The sequence below is a fragment of the Lacerta agilis genome, chromosome 11, assembly GCF_009819535.1.
Source record: "Lacerta agilis isolate rLacAgi1 chromosome 11, rLacAgi1.pri, whole genome shotgun sequence".
Classification (NCBI taxonomy): Eukaryota; Metazoa; Chordata; class Lepidosauria; order Squamata; family Lacertidae; genus Lacerta; species Lacerta agilis.
Genome location: NC_046322.1, coordinates 9,782,688 through 9,801,196, shown reverse-complemented (window position 1 = coordinate 9,801,196; position 18,509 = coordinate 9,782,688). Strand labels below are relative to the sequence as shown.

Below are 18,509 nucleotides of genomic sequence, written 5' to 3'. Positions count from 1 at the left end.
ATTGTGAGCTTTTAAGGCTCTGCAGGCTGTTAGTATCAATGCAGGCTGTTGATTGGCTCTAAAAACCCCAAGATTCTGTTTCATTCAAATATCCCCAAAGTTCCGTGACCTTTAAGCGTCAAACCATGAATGGGAGGAACCTAGGAAGGGAGGCATGTAGAGAAGGGGTGGTCCTATGCAAAGAGAGGCGGGCTCAGTTCTCAGCCGTTTTTGTGTACAGTGGTACCTTGGTTTAAGCTTGGTTTTTGAACAACTTGGATTAAGAACACTGCAAACCTGGAAGTAGGTGTTTTGGTTTGTGAACTTTGCCTTGGAAGCAGAACATTTCGCTTCCTGTTGAGTGTGTTGTTCCATTTGTAAATTGAGTCCCCCGCTGCTATGGGAAAGCATGGCTTGGTTTAAGAACGCTTTGGTTTAAGAACGCACTTCCAGAACTGATTAAGTTCGTAAACCAAGGTACCACTGAACTTCTATGGGACAGAGTAAACAGGCTGCCATTCAGATAAAATGCGGCAAAATTTCCTCTTTCGTTGACCAGGAGTGAAGTGAAACAAAACCACAGTGATGTCCCTGTGATGGATCCCACAGTGCCAAATGACTAAGAAGTAAAACCTCCATTAGAGTGAATGGGACTTCTTGGCAGATGAAAGTAATGGACTATATGGAGCTTGCTGAACTGACTGGGAAACTCCAAGACCAGAGGTACGATGCGGTGGAGAAAGATTGGATTAAATTTAAAGTATATTTAAAGAAATATGCTAAAATCAGTATTTAAAACAAGCAGGAAGAAATAATCAGGCTGCAGATATAGAAGTTAGATAAGATGTAGTAATAGATGAAAGAATTTTAAGGATATTAAATAAGATAAGATGATTAGTGTATTAATATGAGAATAGAAAAAGGTAAAGAAATTACTAAAGATGATTTACAAGGAAAGCAGTTGGAAAGGATCTGAGGAAGTCAACCTACAATGTTATGAAGATAGATAGAAAGGTTTAAATAAATGTTTTTGTTGTGTATTTTGTCATATTGTCTTATTTTTTATTGTTTGTAGTGTTTTGTTTGTGTTTTGTTAAAAAATTAATAAATTTTTGAGGGGGAAAAATAAAGTGAATGGGACTTCTGAGTAGGCATGTATAGCAATGAGCTGTGTGTTCATTCAGTGCCGAACTGACCCATGGATCTGCCACATTTAAAGGAAACTTGCACACCTGATAGGCACAAAACTGGGACCCTGCACTCAAAATACCTGGCTGGTTGCCTGAAATCAGGGGTGGAGAGCCTCCAGGTGTTGTCAGGCTCAGATTCCCATCATCCACAGCCAGCAAAACCAGCAGTCATGGATGATAGGCATTGTAGTCCAATAACAACCTAGAGGGCTACCGGTTTCCCCAACCCGGCTTTAAATTACTGTGTGAATTGTATCCCTCCTGAATTCCCTGCATCCATCTTGCCATCACCGCACAGCCCTTCCTGTCCTGGGTCCTGTGAGAGTTTTGACCCCCTCCCTCCCTCCACCTGCCTCTTTTAGCCTCTTCAGGCCACCAGATTCACACGCGATTTCGAAATTCTATGCAAACCACCTTCAGAAGCCGCCCGTCTGCTGGGCCTTTCATCCTCAGGGCAGGTATCCAAGGCTACCTATCCTGCCCTGCCCTCCCCCAAATCTAAGGAGGCCGCACATCGGTTCAAAACACAAGCAAAGCCCCAAACCACAGAATCCGTAGTAGAGATCCACCTGGTCTTACAGTGAGACGAACATGTGCCTTGGAGATATCACACAATTGCTAAAGCGGGCATTCAAAATTGAACGGGAGGTGGGCAGCGCCTATAAAATTATATGAGTCCGTCGTAACCATGAAACACTTGTAAACAAACACAGAAATGCTGCTCTGGGTTCTCTCTCTCTCTCTCTCCCACCCCCACCCCCCATTTATGCTTTCATTTTTCTAAAATTAATTGGGTGAGAATGGAACGAAGGCGGCAGCTCAAGCATGGTCAGAACTTACGGACTTCTCTCTCTCTCTGTAAGCGACGGCATGCCAGCGGCAGCAGCAAAGGCAGCGGCTGCGATTCGCCTGGTTACCTGTAGCATGTTGAGAAGGAGGCTCCGGAACTTTGTGCCTTCCACCATGAAGAGCGCCATCTTGTCGCAGAGCTTGGCGGCCATGGAGGCAAAGCTGCGGTCCGTCACGGCCTTCTGGTAAATGGTCCTAACAATCTCCCCGAGCATCTCCTCGGAGTTGGTGGAGTTCTGGGCCTCCTCCATGAAGTTGGTGAGCTTGGAGTCCACCCCGCTGCTGTTGTTCCTCATGCTGTTGAGAATTTCAATTAGTTTGTCCATTTTGTTCTTTTGAGGGCTGGTGGACTCCGCGGCCACTTCGTCCTGATCCGTGAAAAGGGAAAGACAAGGCATCTGTTATGCAAGGGAAACATGGAGCGGGGTGGGGTGGGGGCGGGGAGAAGAAAAAGGGGGAAAGAAAAAGAAAAAAAGACAGATCAGCACAGCTGCACCAAGCAAACAACAAGTTTGGAAGCGTGGAACGAGGCCTATGCAATTAAAGTATACATTAAGCATGCTGCGAAAAATCTGAACCTGCAATGAGGAGCACCTTAAGTTTTGACTGCTGCTTGGACACAACATCCGAGGGCGTGTCTACACAGCACACTGAATCCCATGTAACTGTCTCAACTCAGTTGGGGCAGGGGCATATAGCTCAGGGGCTAGATCAGGGGTCAGCAACCTTTTTCACCCATGGGGCGGTCCACTATCCCTCAGACCATATGATGGGCCGGACTATATTTTGGGGAAAAAATGAACGAATTCCTATGCCCCACAAATAACCCAGAGATGCATTTTAAATAAAAGGACACATTCTACTCATGTAAAAACCCGCTGATTCCCGGACCGTCCGCGGGCCGGATTGAGAAGGCGATTGGGCCGCATCCAGCCCCTGGGCCTTAGGTCGCCTACCCCTGGGCTAGATGCAGAAGGTCCCAGGTTCAATCTCTGGCATCTTCAGGTAGGACTAGGAGCAGGGGCAGAGGCAGGGTGGGTGGGCCGCCCTGGGTGTAACCACTGTGGCAGGGTGACAAAATGAAGGGCGGCACTCACTGTGGGGCCTGCAGCGTGCCCAAGCCACGCGTCTCTCCTGGGAGAGACATGGTAGCTTAGGGGCGCGCAGGCTCCGCGCTGCCCGAACGGTCCACCCGCTGCCTCCCTCCCAGCTATAGGGCGGCTTAGTGGGAGGGGGCAGGCAGACTCCTTGGAGGCCCAGCGGAGCGTCTTGCCCTGGCTGGCCCTGCCCCCACAGGCGGCTGGCCCCACCCTTGGGCATAGGGTACGCGCACCGCCCCAGGTGCCCGATCGGCTTGCTCCGCCGCTGACTGGGAGACAACCTTGTCTGAAACCCTGGAGAGCCACTGCCAGTCAGGGCAGACAATTTGGAGTTCGAAGGACCAATGGCCTGACTCAATGTAAACCCTGTGTTCCTGTGCTCACCAAGCAACTAACCAGAATGGCTAGGCTCAGATATGCTGAGCTTCCGAAATGGAACAGCATGAAGTGCCTATTCTGGGAATGAATCTTAAGGAAACCACAGCAATCAAAAGATAAACCTATTCCAAGCAAACATCTGGATAGGCCTCCGGGTCCAAAACTCTGCAGCCAAATGGGCCACTTTTTAAGGGGCGGGAGCTCCGTGCTTTTAAAAGCCACCTGACAGAAAGAATGGAAGGAACGCAGCTATCCCAAGATCACCATGAGATGCTGTTGAAAAGCCACACATGTTGAATTTCTGCCGCACGTTGCAGGCTAAGAAAAGCTTTCTGGCGGAAAGAGGTGTTCGGCAATGGAACAGACTCCTTTAGGTGGTGGTAGACTCATTGTCCTTGGGAGGTTTTTAAGCAGAGGTTGGAGCTGCCATGGGTGCTTTGGTTGAGGGAAATTAGCACAATAAAAACTATCTTTCCATAGCTGGTTTCTGGGCACATGTCTGTGGCAATGTTTTTAAACAGGAGGTGATAGATGGGGTGAATATATATTGTTTTGTGGGTATTAGTCTTCGTAGGCAAAAGCAACACACAGCATAGAATGACACCTAGTGGTAAGACGCGGCATTAGAGGACACTGCGCTGGACCTGTTAAGGCACAAAACCAATGACATATAGCGACACCTAGTGGCAACAGCCTTCCTAATGCAAAGAGAAGACAGAGGGCAAAAAGGAAATTCCGCAACAAGCACTTTTTTTCTATAGGATCAACTTTCCCCGAGTTCCATAGGACTCAACTCTGAACATAAAGCACATACCCTGGAAAAAGCCAACTAAAACATATCAGTGGTGTCATTCATTCACACACACACACACACACAGTCATACCTCATGTTGCAAACGCTGCGGGTTATGTTTTTTCAGGTTGCACTTGCGCCGAACCCAGAAGTACTGGAACAGGTTACTTCTGGGTTTCGGTGCTCGCGCATGCGCAGAATCCCAACCCGCGTGTGCGCAGAAGTGGCGCTGCGGGTTGCGAACGTGCCTCCCGCACGGATCACGTTCGCAACCCGAGCCTCCACTGTATCTGTGCATATGTCAATATTGCCCATGTGGGTTTGAACACAATCCATCACAGTCCTTTGTGAAGATGAAAAATATAGCTGCGTGATGAAAACAACACATGATGTTCCCAGTAAGGAGAACTACTAAAATGGACATCCCAGATTGTGGCTCGGAGCCACAATATTCAGAGATGTCTGTGCTGCAGGATGCTTATTGCAACTTGGGGGAAGGGTCGGCTCCCTGGGGTTTGTGGTTTCTCAATGCCAATCCACACTTTTCCTCTCCTCCTTCTCCCCCCTGCCCATGGCTTCCTTCCCCTGCCACTGGGACAGAAAGACCCCAAGCTCTGGCTCGTGCCCATGCCATCATCACATTAGGCTGGCACAGCAGCACCCCCCACCACCCACATAAAGGGGCCCATAGTCTGTGGGTTATGCCAAGGTAAGCCGCCTAAGGAAGGGCTCGGGCATGATTTGTTTGTCTGCTAACCTCCTAGCTGTGTGCGCTTATTTTTAATCTTCTTGGAGGAACAGGAAGTTGCTGCATTCCCACTGCACTGCAGCCATATAAGCGATGATGAATGATGTCAGTGAACACACAGCATTTATGCAGCTAAGAATCCACAAACGCGACTCTCACTTTGAAATGGAAGGCTCTCTCTAGCTGCTTCCACCCTTTCGCACAAGAAGTGGCTCACTTTGCCTTTGGGGGGAAAGAGCAAAGGATACACCTGCAGCGTTTCTAGTCCTCATGATGCAGAGTAAAGCGTGCATGCTAAGCCAGTTCTAAGAAGGGGCCAGGAACCGGCAAAGGCCTCTCTGAGAGCTCCAGAGGTCAGAGGGCAAGGGATTTTGCCCTGCCCCTTTCTCCAAACAGCTCAGCCCTCCCCTGTGAAAACTGCTGGGCATATAAGTGCACACCTACATAACAGAAGGGCAGCTTCGTCCCACTTTGCTGTTCGAGGCAAAACAGAAAGTGCTTCCCTGCCCTGCTGCTGCCACTGCAGGCCGAGAAGCGGGAGTCACTTTCAGATGAGATCCTGCCCAAAATCGGCACCGACGCCGGCGCTGCTTCTCCACCAGTGGTGGAGGCAGCAGGGCAGGTGGGGCACCCGCAGGAGCGCCACTCCTGGGGCTTCTGCCACCCGAGAAAGTGGCTTCCCCCTACCTAACATCTGGGCTGGGGGGAGGAGGAGGAGGAGTTAGGATTTGATACCCCGCTTTATCACCACCCGAAGGAGTTTCAAAGCGGCTAACATTCTCCTTTCCCTTCCTCCCCCACAACAAACACTCTGTGAGGTGAGTGGGGCTGAGAGACTTCAGAGAAGTGTGACTGGCCCAAGGTCACCCAGCAGCTGCATGTGGAGGAGAGGAGATGCGAACCTGGTTCACCGGATTATGAGTCTACTGCTCTTAACCACTACACTACACTGGCTCTCTGGGGCAGGGGGGGGGGCTGCGTTTCAGTTTTCTTCAAGGGGCAAGGGAGTCACCTTCTCTTTTAGCCTCCTGCGTAGTCTGTCTTTGGAAGACTGGAGCAAGTTGATTTTGGGCCTCTCGCTTATCCGCTCGTGGAGGCTGTCTTTCCGCCTGCTCTCCGGGTCCTGGAGGTTCTGCGGCGACTGCCTGTCCGTGGCTTCGCTGCCGCGGTGCACGTCAAGGGGGATGTGCACCGTGCAGACGGAGGCGTCCTCGATTTTCAGGTTCTCAGTCTCTTTGGCATTTCTGTGCGTCTCCTTGTCGTTGGGCGAGTGTTTCTGGTTGTGGTGCCACCGCCGGTTTTGGCTGTAGCCGTGGTGGCCAGGCCGGCCTGCGGAGTGCGGCGCTTGGCCTCCCTGCGAGGGCTTCTGGTGTTCCCTGTTGTGTTTGGCGGTGCCCTGTTGATGTTCTGTGTGCTGCTGAGACTTGTTTCCGCCGGGAGCCCGTTGCCTCCTGCAAAGACAAGCAGAGGGGTTATTGATTTGGTCCTCTTCCTCTTTCTTTTTAAAAATGCTGAATCCGTTAGCACACTTTCCCCCATTTGTAATTACATAAATAAATTGTCACATTACCAAAACCTCAATACAGATACCTTAAAAAAATACCAAACAAATGCCTCCCCCCCCAATGGAGCAACAATAAAACTCCCAGAACATTTGTAAAACTAAGCAGGGTCCGGTATGGTTTCAAATGGGATGGAGGAAGGACATGTCAAGATTCCTGCATTGCAGGGGGTAGGACTAGATGGAACCTGGGGTCCCTTTCCAATCCCACGATTTTATGATTCTATAAACTGAAGACAAAGAGCGTAAAGAAATTAATATTACAGCAGGTCGAAAGCAGCACAAGCTTGGACATTATCACCGAATTTCTTGCTCCGAGCATTATAAAAAACACCCGTTTCCCCATAAACCTGTTCATATGTATTCTTTTATAATAAGGTAGCTTAATCATAGTCCGATGGACCAAATCTTCTCGATTCATTCAGATATAGTAGGAATATATAGTAGTAATGTATGGAAGTGAGAGCTGGACCATAAAGAAGACTGATCGCCGAAGAATTGATGCTTTTGAATTATGGTGCTGGAGGAGACTCTTGGGAGTCCCATGTACTGCAAAAAGATCAAACTTATCCATCCTTAAAGAAATCAGCCCTGAGTGCTCCAGTACTTTGGCCACCTCATGAGAAGAGAAGACTCCCTGGAAAATACCCTGATGTTGGGAAAGATGGAGGGCACAAGGAGAAGGGGACGGCAGAGGACGAGATGGTTGGACAGTGTTCTCGAAGCGACTAGCATGAGTTTGGCCAAACTTCGGGAAGCAGTGAAAGATAGGCATGCCTGGCGTGCTCTGGTCCATGGGGTCACAAAGAGTCGGACACGACTGAATGACTGAATAACAGAATAACAACAAAATAGTAGGAATATATATTATCCCCCCATATCAATTTTTAGCTATTATAAGGTGAACCATTATTTCATGATCATTTCCCATAATATCATCTTTCAGATAACCAAGCAGATATATTTTAGGTTCCAAGGTGATATGGTATCCTAATATATCAGCGATATCAGCCTGAATGGATTTCCAGAATATTTCCAATGGATGATAATTCCGGAAGATATGCATGGGATCCGTTTTCTTTTGGTCCCTTTTTGTACCTGCACCTGCATTTGGGAACACCCAAGGGCTTTAGAGGAAGTTCTGCCTCCCAGACATTAATGACAGAACTCACCAACAGTATCCTACATTATGCTGACAAGCAGTGTATGGGCTTTACTCATTTATTAAAAAAACAAAAACAAACACCCATCTATTGCAATTTCATTAATAATAATAATAATAATAATAATAATAATAATAATAATAAACAACTCAGGACAGTGTTTCTCAAACTTCGGTCTTCAGTTTTTGTTGGACTACAACCCATCATCTCTGACCACTGGTCCTGTAGCTAGGGATGATGTGTGTTGTAGTCCAACAACAGCTGGAGACCCAAATTTGAGAAACATTGATGTAGGAGGTTGGAAGGCACAGAAGCTAGGAGGGTGGCAGGGCAGTTTTTGGTGGTGCAGCCTCATCTATGGGGCACTGCCCCCACAAATGACATCTCAAAACGCCAACTGAAAACGTTCTCGTTCATTTGGGCATGCGGCCTGTGATTTATTCTATCCTGGGCAACACACATGCCCATAGAGATCTGTTTGTTATGCCTATGCTGTTCAGTGTTGTTGCCGTCCTTGTTGTTTTAAAAACAATTTATTTTGTGGAGGCGTCCTGCACTCCGAATCAGAGGAAGGATGGGGCAGGAAAAAAACAACACCCGACAGGCAAACGAAAAGACAAACAAGCAAAGTGGCACCCCAGAAAATAAGATATTGCAACCCCCCCTCTGCAAGATGCCATTTATTTCATTTGTGAATCGCTCCCCCCAAAAATCCTGAAGCGTTTTAACAATAAAACGTACCTAAAAAACAATTTCAAGCTCAACACATGTACAGATTGTATCCTGTTCCAAGGATTCTCTCCTTTTTTTGGCGTGTGGGGTGGAGGAGGAGGAGGATGTGCTTTAAATGTGCGGCACGTCCACAGTCTGGGACAAAACTCTCCACTCGAGTGGCTTGTTGGAAAAGGGAAAGGCTTTCATAGACGCCAAAAGGATAACAGAGACAGAGCCTGTCTGATATGGGGTGATACATGCAGCGGCTAATTGCACAGCAACACAGGGAGTCTCCTTATACTCCTCATAAGGAGCACCCTGGGTAAGGAGCTGTATTGGCGCCCCTCCTGCCCCCTTGGCAAGGAAAGCGCCCAGGTGTCAACAGGGGCTCCCTAGCTAAAGAAACGCACACGGCAGATAGTTAACTCAGCACTGCCAAAAGCGGACACTTACGGTCGTTTCTACGACTCCAAATACCCACAGACACCAGTCCAGCGTGCTCACCCGAAACCTTCTCAGGCTTTGCCTGCCTGCGTCTTTGCTGCCTGCAGGTATTTTGAGCCGGCGCAATCTATTACCAGAGCTCAAAATGTCCGAAACTGGTATCGCGATCTGAAAGCCATACTGGTTTCAGACCATTTATCAATATATCGCCCAGTTCTATTCAGCCATAATCCGGAGATGCTGGGGACTTGAACCCGGGACCTTTGGCATGCAAAGCATGCACCCTCGACTAGAGAGCTACAGCCCTTCCCTTCCTGCAAAAGCTTGAAGTCGCAGCCCAACCCTAGAGGCCTTTGTTGTCTCCTAGATAAAATCTAGTACAGAAGTCAACGATCCAGTTTTGCCAAACCCTGCGAACGAGGCAGATCTCTGTCCAGTGTTGTCATAACACAGTAACTACCTCCAAGCACTACAATTGCTTTTACAACCAGAACAGCCCTGGGGTTAGGCCACCGTCATGACATACCCCTCGCCACAAAGATTGCATCTCTTATATTTATTTAAATCTGGGGTTAACCTACAAGCAAGTTATAACCCTAAAGTGATCGTTGGCTTTAGGGCTGTGATCCAAGCCTGCTTACTCGGAAGCAAGTGCCACTGACGTCAGCGGAAGGGGCTTTCGGTAAAAATAACAACAACAACAACAACAACAATAATAATAATAATAATATAATTTTATTTATACCACGCCTTTCCCCGCCAAACCGGGCTCAGGGCGGCTAACACCAATAAAATCACAACAAAAACATAAAACAATTCATTAAAATACAGATTAAAATACAATTTAAAATTAAATCTAAACTGCAGCCTCATTTTTAAGTAGCCCACCAATCACACCAAAAGAACGAAACATCAGGGTTAAACTGAAACCAACCCAAAGGCTAGGTGGAACAGCTCCGTTTTGCAGGCCCTGCGGAAAGATGCCAAATCCCGCAGGGCCCTGGTCTCTTGTGCCAGACTGTTCCACCAAGTCAGGGCCAGTACTGAGAAGGCCCTGGCCCTAGTTGAAGCCAACTTAGCATCCTTGTGGCTCGGGACCTCCAACAAATTATTATTTGAGGACCGTAAGGTCCTACCCGGGACATACCAGGACATACCAAAATCCGTCTGTTTACGGGTCTAAGATATTTTGGTTAGAGGAAGAGGCTGATTGATGATACAGTAAATAAACTAGACTAAGTCACTGCACCTGTGCATTTGCAAAGATGTGGAGTTCTTGCTCTCTTGCAGTACACATCTATGTCCTAGGACCACGCGGCCATTTCAAATGGGCTTGCAAAAATTCACCCTCTCATTGCTTCTGCGTGTGCACCCCTTATCTCTTGCCTGTGCTCCCAGTTTCCCTGCCTCTCCATCTAACTCTTCCCTTTTGGCTGTCTCATATCACAATCCCTGCCTTTGTTCCCCTTAGGAGGAGCAGCCTAAGGGGCCCCGGCTCGTGTAGGCAAACAGAGGCCCATTTACAGTCACAACACACTGACCACAGAGACTATGTTGGTGGCGCAGAGGTGCCGCCTTGTAAAAATCCAGCATGGATGCCTTCTCTGACACCCACGGTGCTCGGCCCAGTCTACCTCCATCGCTCAGCCTGGACACTGAGATCCAGCGCCGAGGGCCTTCTGGCAGTTCCCTCACTGTGAGAACTGAGGTTACAGGGAACCAGGCAAAGGGACTTCTCGGTAGTGGTGCCCGCCCTGTGGAATGCCATCCCATCAGATGTCAAGGAAATAAACAACTATCTGACTTTCAGAAGACATCTGAAGGCAGCCGTTTATTTATTTTAATTTATTTAATCATTTTTTTGATAAAACATCAACCACAAAAGACACATACAACAAAAACCATAATGACAATAACACAATTTGACAATTCAGATTTGAATACACTGATATACCTATGACTACACCTTTTTAAACAATATTTTCCACCTCTCTCTCCTCCCCCTACTTCCCACCACTATCCGCCTTATCGAATATTTAAGCGATTTCTTCATATTTATCCATTCTTATTTTGCGTCGCAATTCATTCGTATGTAGCTAATCTGTCCATATTATCAATCCATGTGCTCAATGGAATCTTTTTTTGCGGCTCTTCCAATTCATCAAATCAAGTGTTTTTGCTTCTAATATAGCACGGTACAACAGGCAGTCCTTTTTAGGGAAGTTTTTGATGTTTTATTGTGTTTTTAGTATTCTGTTGGGAGCCACCCAGAGTGGCTGGGGAAACCCAGCCAGATGGGTGGGGTATAAATAATAAATTATTATTATATGATGATGATGATGGAAGCCTTGCGGTTCTACCATCTATCACCAAACACTTCTGCATATAACCAAGACATTGGCCAGTATGATACTGTTACATACTCCTCTTGGTAACAGCCACTGGGGCAGCTCAGCCAGCCCCACCTTTTCCCCATATTCCATTGGCAGTGCATGTATATAGGGGGCACAGGGGACAACACACTACTGTAGAACGGAACGTCCCTCTTTTCATCTGAGTAAGGATGCGGTGTGTGCAGACGTAGCTAGGCTGCGAACACTTATAATCCTTGTCTATTGGCCGTGCAGGCAGGGACGAAAGGGGGCTGCGGAGTCCACAACATTTGGAGGGTTCTTCCCTTGAGTCCTCCCCTCTTTTGTCTTGCTACTCTGTTGGGGCTTTGCTTCCTCCTTCCCGAGGATCACTGTCCTCTTTAAGATCAAAGCACCATCTCAAGCCCAGCCAGAGGCACGTAAGATGTAGCTCTGGCCTATGTGACACAAAAACAGCTCGGCCAATAAATTACAGAGCCTCAGCAGCAGCAACAAATCCCCACGCACAGTACGGTATAGATTTTGTTGCTGATGCATGGTTTCCCAATGCACACAGGAAGCTGTCCTATCAGAGGTCAGAGAACTGCTCCATCTAGCTTAATCCTGTCTGTTCCCACGGACAGTGACCGTCTGGGGTCTTAGGCAAAGGTCTTCTCCATTTCCTGTTGCCTAAGCATCTTAACTGAAGTTGCTAGGATTGAAACTTGAACCTTCTGCACATAGAATCATAGAATCATACAGTTGGAAGAGACCACAAGGGCCATCCGGTCCAACCCCCTGCCAAGCAGGAAACACCATCAAAGCATTCCTGACAGATGGCTGTCAAGCCTCCGCTTAAAGACCTCCAAAGAAGGAGACTCCACCACACTCCTTGGCAGCAAATTCCACTGTCGGACAGCTCTTACTGTCAGGAAGTTCTTCCTAATGTTTAGGTGGAATCTTCTTTCTTGTAGTTTGAATCCATTGCCCCGTGTCCGCTTCTCTGGAGCAGCAGAAAACAACCTTTCACCCCCCTCTATATGACATCCTTTGATATATTTGAACATGGCTATCATATCACAGGTGAGAAATGCATGATTCGGAGAGGGTAGTTGAATTGCTGAAGGCAGACTTTCTATTCATTAGAATTGGGTTTTTTGGGGGGGTATATTTGGTTTCCAGCCCTCTGCTCCAACCGCTAGGCTGATCTGCTCTTACTTTTGCTGTTTCTGCATCACTCAGAGGGTGGTTACGTGCCACGACGCATGTGCGTAGATTCTGGAGAACAGCAAACGGGTTTGGTGTGGAGCATTCCCCACCCAAATTACACCATACTACTACTCATTTTGCATCACAGAGGTCTGAAAAGCTAAGGGCACTTTCCTCTTGTCCCTTGCAAAAGGAAGCTAATGGGGGGGGGGGGGAGGAGAGAGATTTGTGCCTGCAAATGTACCCCAAAAGGGTGTCTTGCATCCTCTCACTCATCTTGAGACACCACAGATTTCCAAAAAGGGCACATTATTGTTGGTTGTAACTCAGAAGATTTATAATAATAATAATAATAATAATAATAATAATAATAATAATAATAATAATAATAATAAATAACAAAATTGAAGGCCATTTAAGTTACAGAGGAGCCAGGATTTGGTGCATCTCTGAACTGTCTACTTTTGCAGTTCCATGTTATGTTGTCTGTTTCAAATTGCATTAGATTAGAGCTGTGGGCAAATGGCTTCTCAAAAGTCTCCATCCTATTAGCTAACAGAGAAACCAGGAAGCCCTTTTCAACAAATTTCTTCAGGAAGGTGTTTTTTTTTTTAAAGTTTACTGGGAATAGCACAACTTATTTCCTTTCTCACCTATTGTGGTGGAGGCTGTTGCCCATTGGAACTGGTAGGGTGGAAAGCTGGGAGGCCAACAGTAGGTGGCGCTAGAGTCAACTAACTCTGGTTTTGTCCCCATTTTCCTCCCTGCTGAATTCTACAAAGGCAAAACTGAGGCCAGGGGCAGAGGAAGCTGACAACCCATGCCACCTCCTAGACTGGATGTAAGTAAGATGAAGAGAGAGGTGGTGCCCATTACGTTGCTGACAATTTCATGGCATCATGACCTCCTTTTTCCAGGAGAGAAAAAACGGAAATTCTCAGTGGTTCTCAGGGGGGAAATGTCTCCTGTGAAATTTCAGCTCAGCTCTAATTAAAATAGTATTTCAAAGCTTCATTGATTTCTTAAGCACTCACGCCGTTTTGCAAGGGGAAATCCCAATTAAAATACGATTAAACATTTTTCACCTGCAGCTAATGAGCTGATCACAACATGAGCCGATTCTGTTTTGGACTGTTTCGCTGGAATTCCATGTACAGTTGTACCTTGTGTTACAAACGCTGCATGTTGCGTTCGTCACGGGTTACGAACCCGCTGAACCCGAACTACCGAAATGGGTTACTTCCGGGTTCAGCGGTTCACACATGCGCAGAAACGCCAAATGAAGTCACGCGCATGCGCAGAAGCGCTGAATCACGTGGCAAGCATGCGCAGATGCAGCGCTCAGGATGCAGACTGCTCATGATGCGAACGGGGCTCCAGAATGGATCCCGTTCGCATCCAGAGGTGCCACTGTACAGGAATAGGCAGCATTTTAGGGCTTGCTGATCTCATTTTTCATTTAACTCTTCAGACTCTTGAAAGTCAATGATTCCCAAGGCCTGAACGATTACCACGGTGCAGAAATTTCCGAAGGAAATGTCAACAGGAAATGGAGCTGCAGGCCAACAAGAGAGGTTCTTATTTCTTCAGGTCCTTGTAAAACCAGGGGACTCCTCTGTCTCTGTGTTGACTAGCCAAGAATCCATTGCCGTGAAATGCAAAGTTTGTGGGGAAGGAGCACTTGCATATTTCAAGGGGGCTGAGAAGATGCAGCAACCCACGGCACCCTCTTCTTCTGCACAGGATCACCACTAAGAGGCAGGTTACACACTGGGGAAGGGTGATAGTTCAGCACTTGGCATGCAGGAAGGTTGATATACCGGTAAGTAATACTGAGCTGGATGGATCAATTGCTTGACTCAGTATAAGGCAGCTCCCCATGTTCCTAGAAGGGAGGTTTTGCCCCTGCAGCAACAGTGACCTCTAGTGGCACCTAGTTGCCATTCGTTTTTACAGAGCAAAATTAATTTGTGGGTTTATTTATTCGTCTTTTAGAAGGCATAGGTTTGCTTTCCTGTCTATCAAGCCAGCTGCCTGAGGAAAGAGCTGTGTTTGGAAGTAGCAGCCCAGACCTCCTGGTCAGGAATACCTGATGTGCTCCAGAATCTGGCTTGGTAGCAGTAATTCTCCCTGACAGGTTGTTCATTGCCAAGGCAGAGTCAGACAATCTCCAGAACCCGACTTAGCCTCAGGTAAGGGGTGAGGCCCACAGTGTTATTTTTTCTTTTCTAAAACTATGTTTAGCGGTATTCTCATTTTCCTAATCATATTGAAATACAGCCCCTCAATGAGGCCAAACTTAGATTCACAAAATATTTGGGGCTATGCGTACTCCTTCGTACCCCCAGAAAAAAGCACTGGGTAAGGGAGTCCATTCTTTTGTTCTAAGACAGATTTTCATTTTTAAAAAAATTATTCCTCATTTTCAATTTTACAACAAATTCACAAAACAATATAACCAAACCATAATCACAACTTCGACTTCCCTCCCCTCCCATGGTTCATTGTTGTTTTATCTTTTACTGCTGCATATTCTAGTTACTCCTTATTTAATCTTAACCAATTTATAATTCATTTACCATTTCCTCCTGCAATTATTCTTATCCTGCTAACGTTTTTAGCTGTTTGCAATAAACTTTCCAAGAATCCTCAATTTCCCCCCAATTCTTTCTTAAAAACTTCTTCCTGATTTCAAACTCCATTAAGTTAGCCATCTCGGCATATTCCATTAATTTAGTCTGCCAGTCTCCCTTGTAGGGGCTGTATCTTCCTTCCATTTCTGGGCATATTATCATCTGGGCCGCCGTGGTTGCATACATAAATAAGTTCCAAGAGTTTCAAACAAAGATGGGCTCTCCCAAATCCACAATCCCAACATGTTCACACTGCTGTCTCAGCGATGTCTAAAAGGTAAAGGTAAAGGACCCATGGACAGTTAAGTCCAGTCAAATACCACTATGGGGTTGCGGCGCTCATCTCACTTTCAGGCTGAGGGAGCCACTGTTTGTCCACAGACAGCTTTCCAGGTCATGTGGTCAGCAGGACTAAACCGCTTCTGGTGCAATGGGACACCGTGACGGAAACCAGAGTGCACGGAAACGCCGTTTACCTTCCCGCCACAGCGGTACCTATTTATCTACTTGCACTGCTGTGCTTTCGAACTGCTAGGTTGGCAGGAGCTGGGACAGAGCAACGGGAGCTCACCCCGTTGCGGGGATTCGAACTGCTGACCTTCCGATCGGCAAGCCCAAGAGGCTCAGTGGTTTAGACGTCTACGCTGGCTTGGTCATGTCTGCAGATTGGAAGATGGTTGGTTCCCCAAGGATGTGCTGTACAGCTGCTGGCTTCCGGCACTAGATCAACTGGCAGCCCAACTCTGCGTTACAAAGACGTCTGCAAATATGACATGAAGGCTGGCAACATTAACCCTGTTGTGAGGGAATCCATTGCTGACAACTGCAGTGCCTGGAGTTGGGCAGTCAGAGATAGTGCATCTGTAGCAGTGACCAGGGGAGGAATGACCTCTGGGAGGAGTACAGAGAGAAGCAACGCCATGGTGCTTCTGCAGCAGCACAACCGGACGTCCTCATCTGCCCCAGTTGCAACAAAACATGTCTCTACACAACCACAGCAGGTGCTGTAACCTTCCAACAGTTTGACTTCCCAAAGGCACACTCTTCCATCGTCTCCCGAGAGACGGTTGCCAACAACTAGACTGCATGTATTAAGAGAAACACTTACATCGTCTCTGTGGGGGCAGGGGGCAAGAAAGCTGGACCTCACTGACCACTGGAAACAACATTTGTCTACCAAACCCAGCCAAAATGTGTTTGGGAGGCTTTGTCACCAGCAGAAGTCACATATAGACTAAACCCAGGCAGTCAACTGCTGTCTCTCCCTGAAATTCTTGCCAGTGATTCTCTCACCGTGGAGAACAGCAGGAGGAGAAGGCAGACAGGTTTACGAGCACAGAACATTCTCTGTAATAATTATCATTAACGGACATAGTGCAGGCCTATAGCACTTGTTACACACACAACACATCATCTGTGTACAGAAGCCAGAAAACCCCTATGTTTGCACAACAGCAGCAGCAGCCATTATGAAGATGTTTCTTGTCAGGCAGGGAGCAAAACCAGAAGTTCATTAAGCAGTGCCTCAAGGCCATAGCTCAACGAGAAGATCTGTAACTGGAAGCAGGAGCAATGATAGGGGAAGGACCAGAACTCAGACACAGAACATCTGCTTTGCATGCAGAAGGTTGCAGGTTCAATCCCTGGCATCTGCAGATAGGGTCAGGAATGGCCCCCCTACCTGAAGCTATGGGGAACTGCTGCCACTCAGTGCAGACAATACTGAGCTAGGTAGAGCAGTGGTTTGACTCAGTATACAGCAGCTTCCTGTGTTCTTCTCCTGTTTATCCCTGTCTCCACTGCCCTCCACTTAAAAAAATAAAAACTCTTTATTTTTAGATATCTAGCCATTGGGGGTTAGGATGTGTCTTCTCAATCTCTGTAAAGTACCATGCAAACCAATAAAACAACCGTGTCAGCACAGGAGCAGGCAATTTGTGAATACTACTGCGATTCACAAATCTTAGTTCAGCGAAATATTTAACTTATACCAGCCATTAAGAACAAGCAATCATCTTTCTGAAGCTTGGCTTCCACGATCCCCACCCCAGTCTCAGGAATAATTCCCCTCTGGAGAAACAACGTGTGTTATTTTAAACCTTTTTTTAAAATAAAATAAATGCACAGAGATTTGTTTTACTTTGCAAAGAACAAATTTGCGCTGACCTGCTTAAAATGTGCTTCGCTGGAGGAAGTGGCCATTAGCCTTCGCTGGTCAGTGGCTAAAACTGTCCCCCGGGCTTGTTTGCCAAACCAACCTTGTCCATCAAAATTGTATTCCTTGGCACCAGGAGGAGGTCAGACCTCCTTTCTGTGGCCAACTGGCTCTTAGCTGTCAAGACTGAGCCCTTGTGTTTGGCTAAACGGAGGAAGAGCTGACCTGTTTTCTGTGGTAATGGAAGGAATTCGTGCTTAGGTTTTTTTTTTAAAAAAATGGTTGGCTTGAGTTTATGAGACACTGGACCGTCTTTTACCAGAAAACTGCTTGGAAAACCACTCTCTTTGATAGTCTAGCAGGAGTGTCTTTGTGTTACATTGGAGCAGACTGAGTGCAGGTAGCATCCCCAAGTCTGCAATTGCAGGAGCAGCACATCTGAGCTCGTAGATCAGAACATCGCTACCACATCATTGTTAATTAACCAAAGGTGACAAATTTTAATGGTGAAAACAAAACAAAATAAAAAATTCCTTCCAGTAGCACCTTAGAGACCAACTAAGTTAGTTCTCTCTCGCCCTGATCTGGCCACAGTGATCCATGCGACGGTCACCTCCAGACTTGATTATTGTAACTCGCTCTACGCGGGACTGCCCCTAAAGCTGACCCAGAAACTCCAGCGGGTGCAGAATGCCGCGGCGAGGCTCCTTACCGGGTCTTTGCCGTGGGACCACATTCATCCAGTGCTTTACCAGCTGCACTGGCTCCCGGTGGAGTACAGGGTCAGGTTTAAGGTGCTGGTTTTGACCTTTAAAGCCCTATGCGGCTTAGGACCCTCGTACCTAAGGGACCGCCTCTCCTGGTATGTCCCGTGTAGGACCTTAAGGTCCTCAAATAATAATCTTTTGGAGGTCCCGAGCAACAAGGATGCTAGGTTGGCCTCAACTAGGGCCAGGGCCTTCTCAGTATTGGCCCCGACTTGGTGGAACAGTCTATCACAAGAGACCAGGGCCCTGCAGGATTTGGCATCTTTCCGCAGGGCCTGCAAGACGGAGCTGTTCCACCTGGCCTTTGGGTTGGTTTCTGTTTAATATTTATGCTTCATTTTTTATTGGTGGGTTATTGAAATTGAGACTGCAGTTTTAATATTGAATTTTTAAATTTGTATTTTAATCTGTTATTTTAAATTGATTGTGTTTATGTTTTTTGCTGTGATTTTAATTGGTGTTAGCCGCCCTGAGC

The 18,509-nt window shown here is 47.1% G+C and overlaps 1 protein-coding gene across 4 annotated transcripts in view; it reads right to left on the bottom strand.

Moving 5' to 3' along the window:
* Positions 1–18,509, bottom strand: part of CTIF (cap binding complex dependent translation initiation factor) — a 177,415-nt gene that overhangs the window by 44,179 nt on the left and 114,727 nt on the right. For 2 of the 4 annotated variants that reach the window (XM_033164257.1, XM_033164259.1), the window contains 2 exons: positions 6,050–6,488; positions 2,087–2,386 (listed from right to left, as the gene is read on the bottom strand). In XM_033164257.1, coding sequence (XP_033020148.1) covers positions 2,087–2,386; positions 6,050–6,488 — 739 coding nt within the window. Of the gene's footprint in view, positions 1–2,086; positions 2,417–6,049; positions 6,489–18,509 lie in introns of all 4 variants that reach the window. The other 2 variants (XM_033164255.1, XM_033164258.1) reach the window with 1 other exon arrangement.